This window comes from Anopheles maculipalpis, chromosome 3RL, assembly GCF_943734695.1.
Source record: "Anopheles maculipalpis chromosome 3RL, idAnoMacuDA_375_x, whole genome shotgun sequence".
NCBI classification, from domain to species: Eukaryota; Metazoa; Arthropoda; class Insecta; order Diptera; family Culicidae; genus Anopheles; species Anopheles maculipalpis.
This window is the reverse complement of record NC_064872.1, coordinates 9767060-9779471: the sequence shown is the minus strand read 5'-3', so window position 1 is coordinate 9779471 and position 12412 is coordinate 9767060. Positions and strand designations below refer to the sequence as shown.

The 12412-nt window shown below is 43.7% G+C and overlaps 3 protein-coding genes across 4 annotated transcripts in view; all 3 read left to right on the top strand.

Moving 5' to 3' along the window:
• LOC126564707 (homogentisate 1,2-dioxygenase) overlaps positions 1-12412 on the top strand; it is a 650355-nt gene that overhangs the window by 75883 nt on the left and 562060 nt on the right. The gene's annotated exons all lie outside the window — the stretch shown is intronic.
• The window catches only part of LOC126565684 (uncharacterized), a 343737-nt gene that overhangs the window by 244062 nt on the left and 87263 nt on the right, over positions 1-12412 (top strand). The window lies entirely within an intron of this gene.
• Positions 2600-11498, top strand: LOC126564697 (alpha-N-acetylgalactosaminidase). Its single transcript, XM_050221788.1, has 6 exons — positions 2600-2819; positions 10062-10506; positions 10590-10751; positions 10824-11021; positions 11087-11251; positions 11327-11498. Exons 1-6 carry the CDS (start codon positions 2617-2619, stop codon positions 11483-11485), a joined length of 1332 nt encoding a protein of 443 aa, XP_050077745.1. The 5' UTR covers positions 2600-2616; the 3' UTR covers positions 11486-11498.

Here is a 12412-nt window from a genome sequence, read left to right as displayed (position 1 = left end):
CGAGTAGCCGTTCGAAAAAGTTCAAGGTACATCGATATATTCCGTATATCGCTCTGTTCACATCGAAGTCACCTCTAATCATTGCCATCCTTTCCACAAATACCCACTTCAATGGCACAGTGCCTCTCCGCTCCTGACGCGGAGTCCATCAGGTGACCTTCGGTTAACGCGCGATGCCTGCGCGATGTGTCTTTCATCCGCCGTTTGGGCGGATCATGCACCGCACACGCACCACAAACAGGCATGATCCGATTTCGACCAACTGATTCGAACGAACGGTAATTTCGGGCTCGAGGGTACAGAAATTACCTTCTCAAAATGGAGCCGCTCTTGAGATGGTCTTGAACCGTGGACCCACATGTCGGTGGGAGGCTTCTCCGTTACGATTTCACGGACGCGGTCAAGAATTGGACCACTTGGGTTGTGGAGATCGAGGTGACTAATCTAGTGGCGATTAGTGGATGTGGACTTACCTTCACTGATGCCAGTTTTGCCTGCAAAGAAGAAGAGAGTGTATCATTAGTGTTGACTTTGAGGGCGTGAATGGCAAATCGTTTGCGAGGACCGTAAAGTGATAAAGAGCATGGACTGGAGGAGTAAATGGCGCATAACGAGGCATTCGTTCTCAGGTTGTTTAGTGGATGAGTAAATTCAAGGATCGCGAATCGTATCCGAAGCCCGAGGCTGCATTGTTCTGATGCTCCAGTTCAAGATCTACAATAATTTCAAACCAAATTAACAAATTCAACAATTGTAGTAACCTCATTGGAAACATTTAAAGTCTTTGTTCTCCCCTAAATACTAGCTTCAAGCATCCATAAACCATTCTACACAAATTGACTCCAGTTTTGCTCCAGAAAACGGTTAATGTGTCATTTTCGGTTTGGTTTCGGAACTCCCTACTATTTGTCCAAAAGCATGACGAAATTGGATAGATCTAGCACAATTGCTCCGATACATCAAATTATACGTTGTTCTGCGTACTTTCGTGACAGCCGGCAGGCAATGCTTCACAGAAAAAAACACACAAATTGCAACCGTTAACATCAAACCAATTCCAACCGACGCCTTTTTTAACGCCTAAAATAAATCTCAAACGTACGTCCCGAATAGCCCGCACAGTCTCGAAGGTTGGGTAAACGAGACGAGCGTTAGAGGCATCTGATTGATGCCGATCTGATGACCACCATTCGGGAACTACTTTATTCCTGCATTGTATTCAAATTATACACTCATCGTGGTGCAGCATTAGGCACCGTAACCCGGAGGAGTGTAAAGTTAATCATGTCGATCGATCATGACACATTCGCGCATGGTGGAATCAGTCGGTTGCACTGTGGACGATTTATGACAGAATCGGCCTGACCTGCGGGAATGTTTATTACCCCGTTATTACTGGGGGCGTGTGTTCCCCGTGGTGATCGATTCGTACGTACGTCCAGCTAGTGAATAGTTTGCCTCTTTGATGTATCCGGTATCCCGCTGTATGCTGACAGCTAGCGGGTAACAGTTTGCCCGTTGCAAAATTGTAGTCATCTCGTCTAGGGCTATCGCCCATAATAAACTAGACACACTTTCTACCACCATTCCACCACGCAGAGCTGCATATGGAATCTCTCACGCTCGATCGATATGAAGCTCGGTTAAAAGGTATCGGTTGAGTTGTGTCCGCCGGAATGGTCCTTCTCGGGGGTGGTATCACCTACGATTGCATAAGCTCTAATAAAACATAATCAGCAGCCGCTAATTTTCGACACCTACTGTCTATATAAATTACTCGTCTAAGGTACACACACCTACGAAAGTTATTCGCCACCCATCAGCCGAGAGGTTTTTCAAATACTGGCAAATTGTTTATCATTTTCCCCAGTGTCTCATTACTGGCAATCACTTGCTTACCCATGCTCATTGCGCCATGGTAAGAAATGGTTTCCTGGTTAGGTGTGAAGCAACCAGTATAACGCTCAAAGGCGGTAGATATTTAATGAATTATAATTAACGTAAATTGAATTGAATTTTGATTCAATCTCACTGCTCAGTAATTGGATTTATTTTACAACCACATTCAAGGTACGCGCCACGTTAGGACTCATTATATCGGTTAATCTAAGTGTGGCTTTTTTCTTTTGTTTTTTCCTGAATTTCCTGTACATTTCCTGAATAATATGTGTTCAAGTGAGCAAATACAGTTTTATGATTGTTTGAAAGTTTTTTCTATATTTTGTTTTGAAGTAGGCCTGAAAAATGTGAAGCAAATTTTGGTAAAATTATGCAAATAAATCACCTTGACGAAATTATCGCTAGGATCAAGTTTTACATACAAACAGGATGGAATAAATCAGATCAAAATCAATATCGGATTAGGATGGAAAGTCCGTTTTACAATGCACAATAAAATTGACATAACTTCGTCTCTGAGACCATTTTTATGATATAATAAAAGCAACAGAATATATTAATCAATTGTTCTGCCGGATTCGTCTAGCTCATGTTCCTGATCATTCTATTTAAATATCTAATTATCTAATCTCCGAACATTCTAATTTTTGTGTCATTTCAGAATAAACGATACATCTTCCTTCAGTGAAACTTGCCTACAAAACGATCAACCACACAATGACACAGCGCAAAAGTAAAGGAGGGACAACAATGATGTCCACTGCCATGCTTCTAGCCACCGTTCTAGCCATTGCCCTACTGCCGGTTTGTATCTACAGTCTGGAAAACGGACTTGCCCGGACACCACCGATGGGATGGCTTTCGTGGGAACGCTTCCGTTGCAATACGGACTGCGAAGGTGATCCGGAAAATTGTATCAGGTAAGCTACTTTGAGCTGAGTGTTGTTAGTTTTTAGTCGATTAAATACAAACAAAAACAACCATTTTAAACTGCTTCACAGTAATTCACGCCTAACACTGCTTAACATTTTACTTTCCTGCAAGCGCATTGCTCCAACATCCTAACTCATTTGAAGGTGCTTCAAAGAAACGACACCTCAATGGCACGTGCTATCGCGTGGAAAGGCGCCCGATGGTGAGTCAATCGGTCGGCACGATCATCACGCGACGCGGCTCATTCACCGAAAGCCCTAAGGCTAGTGGGCAAAGCAAAGCACCAAAAGCGAAGGAACTTTACTCGGTGCAACGGCGCGCCCAATTCCTTGTTTCAAATTAGTTCGCTGCCGAGGCAAACGCTCCTCAGAAAGGCCACCCGAATCGTGCATAAACTAGCAAACTATTCACTATCGAAGTATTGCATTGGTGTTGTTTTATGCACCACTATTTGTCGCATCACAATATGTCGGTGTTTTGTTATGCAAAAAAAATACAACATGTGGACATTTTTTTGTGTGCGCAATTATTTTTTTTTTTTGTAGATCGTTGTAGTGCAGAGAAGCATCGGTTGGAAAGCATTTTCAACATTGACAACTGTTTCTTTGCACGTTAAGGTTGCACAATTTCCACGTACCTGGCCATGAATTTTCGATCAGTTTTTAGACAGGAGTCGGTCAGTTGTACCAATGATTTACGATACTCTAGCACTAGAGCTCACGGTCTTCCCGCCCGTGGTTTTATTGATTTATGTATTGGACGGCTATGCATTGCTTCTTTCTTCCTTTAATAGGAAAGTGAAAGTGTTTTAGCCTTACGTACGAATTGCGTGTGATTGCGTTTATTGCATAGATTGATACCACGATCTTTAGTTGTTTCAAACCAATTGTGTAATAGATAAAGTTATAGAAAGAAAAGGGAAATATATTCCTATACAATTTTCTTACAGCTCACTACAAAGGTAATAGAGCAAAATAAATATTGAGGAATACGGATGAGTTAAGAAATAAATATTGTAGCCGTTATTTGTCGAACAATTGCAAAATCTTCATCCAAAACTGAATATTTAGAATTGTTAAATTGTCGACAACGCAAACGATCTTGTTCTAACTACCACGCGAGATGTGAGCCTGCCATTTATGGTTTTTTTTTTACTTGAATACCTCGTAGCTGGATAGTGACGACCTGCGTACAGACATACGGTCCAGACGGAATACGATTCCCGTTCCTGTCGTGTGAAGACAACATATTAAAAAGAATGTTGTGATGGAATCATGGAATGATAAGCTAAACTTGTTAGACAATTTGGAGCAACAGTTTTTCTAGAAAATTCGTTTAAATTGCGGTGTAGATTTCTAGTTTTAGTTTTTATGTCTACAGAAGATTTTAATTAGGCTCCCCAGGGTGGTAAGGAAAATTAAAAGCGTTTCAGTCGCCAAATGTAAATAAAAGACAAAAATTATTTCCTTGGTATTTTTTGAAGATCATTAGAGTTTATGGGGGCAAATCTTAGAAGACTTTGATGTTTACTGGCTCTGGCAAATTTATCAAGCATTCATAAAGTAGTAGTCACACCAGAATCCCGATTTAAACTTACCACAATCATTTACATTGATTATCTTGACGATGATCTGGTAACGGAATGTGCTGTTCCATGGCTAGTTTTGTCTCCCACAACTACCATCATTTGAGGATGGCGAGGTGCCGTCGTCGTCGGTCTTCAGATGGTAGAACCGGGATTTAAATCCTATTCTGACCGGTCCCCGGTAGTAAAGGCTATCCAATTGCGTGGTATCAGCAAGTCTAATAAGTCATTAGATGACCATCATGATCTTAGTAGATTGGTCTAAGTCTTTGGGAGGATTATTTGCAGATACGAGAGAAAATTAGCCTTTGCCTTCCTTATGGATGTCGGTCCCGCTCTCCAGTAGTGATTTCCTGCTGCGTCGAAAGAATAAATGGGAAGCTTCGCTGCTTGAAATCTGGTCCGTGGTTAAATACTTCGCCTGCTGACAAGTTCAGGAAAAAAGGTTAACCCGTCCAACCTGAGCCCTGAGATTCGGGAGAAGTGTCACTACTGCTCTCCTACGGATGTCGGATGACGCCTGTCTTCCCAAAGCGCAGATCAGCAGATACACGGATGCACTGATAGGAACTAGTCCTGGACCCAGAAAAAAGCCTATCCTTCTGATACAAGTAGAACTGACGACGTAACAAGGAACTTCGCCAGAGCTCGGGATCGGACATTCCGATTCCGATCGGTGTTCCCGTCAGCAACAAACTTTTAATAGCACTCAATATTAGCTCCCTTTATATGTGTGGTGGTCAGGTGCATCAATTTTAAAACCCGCTATTAATATCACACAAATATAGTGATGATCTCAAGCACCCAACCGGGAAAGAATGTTTGTTTAGTGACCCATCCATCAACGGGAAGATAACTAACATACAATCAAACGGCATAGTTATTATTCGTCTCTCCGGCTGGATGGATTATTTACGATAAAAACAGGCAACAGATCACTCAGCTTATGATCGTGTTGCCGCGGAAAAGCGGTCCATCATTTGCCGTTCGATAAGTTAAGACCCTTCACTATCCTGACGGCAGCTGGCTGTCAGTAGCACTAGGCAAAAAGGTCAGCTCGATTGGCGGGTCGGTAAACGATGTCTACCGGATTTAGCACGAGCAGGCTAGTAACGTCACGACGGTTACGATCGCAGTCATATTTTGCCGCTTCTTTATGAGCCATGGGGGGGGGGGGGGGGGGGGGGGCAGCAACACTGTTGGCGCGGGATCTTTACACACTACCCTCCGGGGAAGAAATGCAAAATGTGTGTGAGAAAAACTTCTAAACCATTTTCTTGCATTTATTACTCATCACATTAAAGAGACTCATCAGCATGATCGAGCGAGCAAAGTGCCACAGGCAAATGTAGATTTATTTTATTTTTATTGATCGATTGTTGCATAAGCGCAATGTGGCAAACAAAAAAGGGAAATGCTCCAGAGAACGGAGGTCCGAACAGTCATGGAAAAATACTATTTACTCGTGGTAAACATTAATGCGAATGTTAGCGATGCATAATACTCTCCGCACGATTTTGGGTAATTGAAATCCCGAAAATAAAGTCACTTTTATGTCCATTGTTGGCCAGCATCTTTCACCCGCTCACTAGAAGGAAGCATTCGTGCGAGTTTGGGGAGTAAAAATAAACGAACCCCAGATTGACCTTTTCTACCCGCCGACTTACGTAACAACTTCTTGCGCACTTGCGTTCCGGTTGCGTTACAAATCGTACGCAAACAAGGTACACCGGGGATGCTGGTGGTCGAATTGCGTTCTTCTCGCGCACCTAACCGCGGCAGTACGATAAATGGCTAAGAATCGTGCCAATCGTGTACTGCTGCCAAGCTTCTTGCCAGATCAATAAATCAGATTCAATCTCCAAACACCGGTGGTAAATACAGACCGAATTGAAAAAAAACCCTCCTGTGTGTATGGTGTAATGGCGGATTTGAGTGTCACAAAAATTACGAAAGCCAGCTACGGCACAATTATTCTGACCAACCGGAGCCAATTTCGTTAGCCAATCGCGCGCATGTTTGCATTACAAAACGATGCATCCGGACACGCGAAGGCACCAGCTCAGCTGCTCCAGTTAGGTCTGGTTCACGACTCAAACGGACATCATTCATAAAAATCACTCAACTGTCAAGCTGCGTCCCACTACGGCGCGTTTGGGGTCATCGCGAAATAAAAGCATCCAAAATTGATGAGCCTGAGTGTGTGAGGTCAATTAAAGCAGCAGGGAGAAACAGTACATTAGAGAGACGAGTCAAGAAAGAACTCCAATGCTTTAAAAAACTAAAGTTCGATAGAAAAATGTAATTCGAATTCAAGAGTATTTTTGAAATTATAAATATTTTTAAAAATCGTCAAAAGCTTGCTACAGGACGAATGTTTTAAACGGTGTACTTTAAGAAATGGGAATTTCGTAACTGACAGCACGCTTGTTAAGCAACAACTAATTATTGTTATATGATTCCCCAAACCCGCTCGAACAATTCCTCCTGCTGGAACTCCTCACTAATGTCAGGAGAATTTGTAAAAGCAAGAAGAGAAAAAAACCCACATAAACACAAAACAATACCTCGTATGCGGTAATTTAGTTTGTGACGCGCATTCTACCGCCAACGATCGATCGGTCGATCGTGAGATGGTAGCACCGAATCGATCAACGCGTGGTCACGTTTCCACCGGATTTGCCGCTCACTTGGGCAACGCTGGGAAGCAGTAGCAGAAATTGTATCCCCTACTTACGGTTAAACATCCGCCAAACTCGCTGGCACGAATTCTGAACGCAAATCCCTTCCGTTCGGGGTGTCCTTTCCAATGTCTCAACAACTTTTCGGGGTAACCGAAGGAATCGCATTTTGCAACAAGCTTTATAATTGAAGTCATCAAACGACTCGCATCCTCCGTTGATGGTACACACACGCACGGGTACTGCTGTGAGAGCACAACGTCCCGAGAGATGTGGTGAAGTTACGTGCACTTTGTTCCGATTATTCCGGCGATGGTGGTTCTCCGTGTGCATGTCCGGAGGCCCGGCTTGATTGTTCGACGACAAGCGATGCCAAGCGTGCCAGGGTGGCACGCTTGGCACCGCCACAGAAGATAATTGCTTCCTCAGACATTCACCGGGACACTCGTCGGGACACCCGCTGTCATGCACTACGCTGGATGTCCAATCGAGTATGTGTCCCAAAGGAAGCAGCGGTGGAATTAAGCGACGGACTTTGGGAAATGGTCGCTCATTTGCGTAATGAGCATAATTATTGGCGGCCAGTGTGCTACCTTCGATGGGTTTCTCTAATGTACACCTTTTTCCTTGCCTTCCTACTAAGCAACGGAGCGGTTCGTGCTCGATCCTACTCATGTCAATTAAATTTAACAATTTTTGATTACCCTACCAAAATGCTCGCACCCACTAACGCCTTGTCGTACGCGCAGGGGAATTGCAATCTTCACGGCATCGCGATCGCAATCGCGAGCTAAGTTTTGCACGCGCCAACTAGAGAAAGAAAGCAATATGAACACATGCATCTCTTCACGCGATGAAGTGTATGCTTTTGAGACGGTGAAGAGGTACGATGCCGGTACGATCAACAACAGTAGTGGACAACACACTAGACCTACGAAGTACCCAAACATACACAAGGATTGTTGAAAAATACTTCATCACGCAAAACCCAAATGGATGTGTATGTTCACTTGGGCAAACATGATTTAAATTAGATCAAGATCAGCTGGAACGAAAGGAAGTACACGAGAGTGCCGAGAGAACATTAACAAATGCTTGACCTGCTTGAAGGCATTAGAAGAAGATGGATGAGTCACAAAGACATTAATATATTCATTTTTATTATTTAAAGAAAATCCTTAACCTCTATGTAAAGCCATAAATGAATCCGATCAATACAAGGTGGCGTTGAAACGTATTTCTAAGATTTCTGAGGTCTCGAAAAAAAGTGTCAAATTTTTACAAATTTACGGTCTACTATTTTGGGCTCTGCAGCAGGACAAATTGACAAAACCAAAACGATGTCACAGTATGTGCCTTTGGGAGCCAGACACTCTCTGCGAAAAACCCTAAATCACCTATCGCCGAAGGCTGTATTTAATTGGCTGAGAAACACACATACCCTCTCGATCAACAAACCACTTTCAATCTTCATATTTGTATCCATCTTTCTTCTATTCGAAACGTTCCTCACAACACAATCTCCTTCAACAAGGACATATCGATTTCGGTTCCTCCTTTTATCCGACACTTTTTTTTGTTCACCGCCATTTCATCATAATCTATTTAAGAGGACTATTTAAAAATCGATACCACCCTGAAGGTGTTTCATTCAATAAGCTCCACACCAAACGCTTCATCGCTCCGTTTCGATTGTTTAGCGAACCGGGGTGAAAAACTCCAAAGGCCAACCCGATAACGCCGAACAACGCAGCGATACACAGCATTATTGGAAGCAAGGTGGTTGAAGATAAATTGAATATAACAATATTGCTCTTTCTCAATGGATTCCACTCAGGCTCGTATCGGATCATGGCAGATCTGCTCGAACACCCCATCCGCCAGACGGGATAATCCCTCTAAACCCCAACCAAGACTTGTGAAGTGCTATCTTGTCGATCGATCAAACGCTTCTTTGGCGCGGTTACAGGTACCTAGGTAACACCGTACCGCTTCTGTCGCTTACGAGCGTCCTTCTCGAATCATGTCCCGCTTGTTCAAGAAGTCGTGTCATTTTCATGCCACATGAACCTATGGAAAACGAACTTGGAGAAGTTCGAGTAGATTGAGCTAAATCTGGGTCATAGATTCTTTGTCACAAACGGTCGTTTCGCACACAAACTGAACCGGTCACTGTGTCATTGGGAATTTCCTTTTTCCTGCAAACTGCATTTAGGCAGGAGTTACATTCGAACAGGGGTATAACACGCAGAAAAGGGGGCCAGTTGACCTATAGTGTAACCGTTGCCCTCGAGGTATCGAGACAGGCGTGAATCCAGGAAATCACGACAAACCCTCAACACTGCTAGTGCCGCTCACCAATGCCGTGGGCGGTCTACAAATCATCAGAAGATGGCCGTGTGCCCTTCTCGTTCAGGCTATATTTGTATGCTGCTTTACATTTTGTGGGACTTAAAGGCTCAGTTTTACAATGTCTCTTACGGAAGGGGAACTGTGAATTGATCCACGTTGGGTTGGATGAAAGGTGAATATTTCGATACATGCTGACCAGGAGCATCTAAAGATTCTATTTCCGTTTCTTCAAAATTCTATATATTTTATAGAAAGGCTTAATGATCTAAATCACTTCATATTTTAGCTAACGCGAGTTCCCTTAGGTTATCCAGGTGGTCTGCTAGTGATCTTATCAACAATTTTCTTCTGATTCACATAAAAATAAACAGATGAATTCTATGCTAGATGTATTCTGATTTCTTGCATCATAATAAGCATAGTTTCGAGTCCATTACTCTAGAAGAATAGTCAAACTGTATGGCTTTCGGCTAAACAATTTTAGAAACATAAACAAAGCTGCAAAATTTTAAGACACTAACGTGCTTATTCGTAGTTCTCACATTTCCCATTAGATGTTAAAGACAGCATGATATTTAATATAAATATTAACTATTTCTCGACCTTTTCAGCGAACACCTTTTCCGCACGATGGCCGATCTGGTGGTGAGTGAAGGCTACGCAGCCGTAGGCTACGAGTACATCAACGTCGACGACTGCTGGTTGGAGAAGTCGCGTGGACCGCGCGGTGAGTTGGTCGCCGATAGACGTCGCTTCCCGAGTGGTATGAAGGCGCTGGCAAACTACGTGCACGCCAAGGGTCTCAAATTCGGCATCTACGAGGATTACGGAAATTACACGTGTGCCGGGTATCCGGGAATTCTTGGCTTCTCCGCAAACGATGCAGCCCAGTTTGCTTCTTGGGATGTGGATTATGTGAAACTGGACGGTTGTTACTCTCTGCCGATTGACATGGATCACGGTTATCCGGAGTTTGGACGTAATCTGAATGCCACCGGGCGTCCGATGATCTACTCGTGCAGCTGGCCAGTGTACCAGATTTATGCAGGCATGAATGTGGGTTAAGGAGCTAAAAAAGTTTGCGATAGAGTCACAATTGAAGTAGAATCTAATTATATTCTTATGTCCATCCGTCACAGCCTAACTACTCGTCGATTATCCAGCACTGCAATCTGTGGCGTAACTATGACGACATTCAGGACTCGTGGGCTTCACTGGAGAGCATCATCGATTATTATGGCAACAATCAGGATGCGATCATACCGAATGCTGGTCCCGGACACTGGAATGATCCCGACATGGTAATGATTCGTGACTCATGAGTGTTTTCGCGTAAGACTGCCCCGTCCTTACTGGCTTCCCATTCTTTACAGTTGATCATTGGAAACTTTGGACTTAGCTACGAACAATCCAAGACGCAGATGGCCCTCTGGGCAATCATGGCCGCACCTCTCATGATGTCCGTTGATTTGCGTACGATCCGGCCAGAGTTTAAGGCAATTCTACAGAACCGCAAAATTATTGCGGTCGATCAAGATCCGCTCGGTATTCAGGGGCGAAGAATTTACAAGGTAAGCCTATTTGCATCCTAACTAAGCGGTATCACATTATTCATTATGCCACACCTCTCGCACAGCACAAGGGCATCGAGATTTGGTCCCGACCGATCACTCCCATCTACCAGACGTACTACTCGTACGCGATCGCCTTCGTCAACCGGCGAACGGACGGAACACCATCGGACGTGGCGGTGACCCTACGCGAGCTGGGTCTTATTTCGCCCACAGGCTACAGGGTTGAGGTAAGACATCGTTCGCTTATCAAGAAACATCACACTGTGATGTACACTAATAATGTTTCCGATCATCTGTTTTAGGATCTGTACGAGGAAGTCGATTACGGAGTGTTGAGCCCACAGACCAAGATTAAGGTGAAGGTGAACCCTTCCGGTGTGGTGATACTGCGAGCCGATGTGCAGCCCGAGCGCTTCTCCAAGAGACCGTACAATCCGATCTTCTATCGCTATCCTAACTAAGCGCATTCGAAGTTGGTTTACATTCAGCAGTCAAAGAACCTCATTTTATGCTGCAGATTGACAGGTCTGCTTGACAGCGTGACTAAAGATGTCCAAATTCGAAACCTTTAGCTCTATCGACACCTTCCTTTCTTCCATGCAAGTAGCAATACCCATACAGAATATTTCAACAAGTTTCAGCAGATAAAACACAAGAAACTATTTGATAGTGATGTAAGAAACACAAACAAAAACAAAAAACAGGAACAATTCTTTAAGGATAGTAGTTTATCACGAGTAGCTGAGAGAGAAAGAGAGAGAGATAACAATCATGTGCCAGTTTTGATGGAAAAGAAACAACACAAACACAAACACATAAGAGTAGATACACTACAATAGGTCAGCAAACAGAGTAATAGCTTTTATTTGCAGTACTGGCACCCCTGGTTTGTTAAGAGCAAATTGGTGCATCCGAGTGTGAAAAAGCTGGCAAATTCATTTGCACACTTGCACCAGCACTACCCGACAGCACGCTGTTCCAGCCAGCCAAAAACCAAATGGTGCTCTCATACAACAAAATAGGTGCACCTTCCTAGCGAAACGAAGGACCCATTTCCCGGGTGCTTTTCCGGGGCGAAAGTCTAGCGCCCTCAGTGATATGATTACGTTACGTTACGGTTAAACAAACTGAATCAAAAACAAAGCAAAAAAACCCAATTTTGTTCCCTGCTCCCGAGAAAAAATAAAAACCATACCACACCATCGATTGGCGGCTACAGAGTGCCAATCTTCCTTGCCCTAAAACCTGTGGGAGGGGTTTCCATCAGAATCCGTGGTGTATGATCTTGGTACGTGCGTAAGGTTAGGTTTGTACATTGTATAATTTATGATGCGTAGGAAACAGTCCCAGGGGCAGTGAGTGGGCGGGTGGGTGTGATGTCCTTGTTT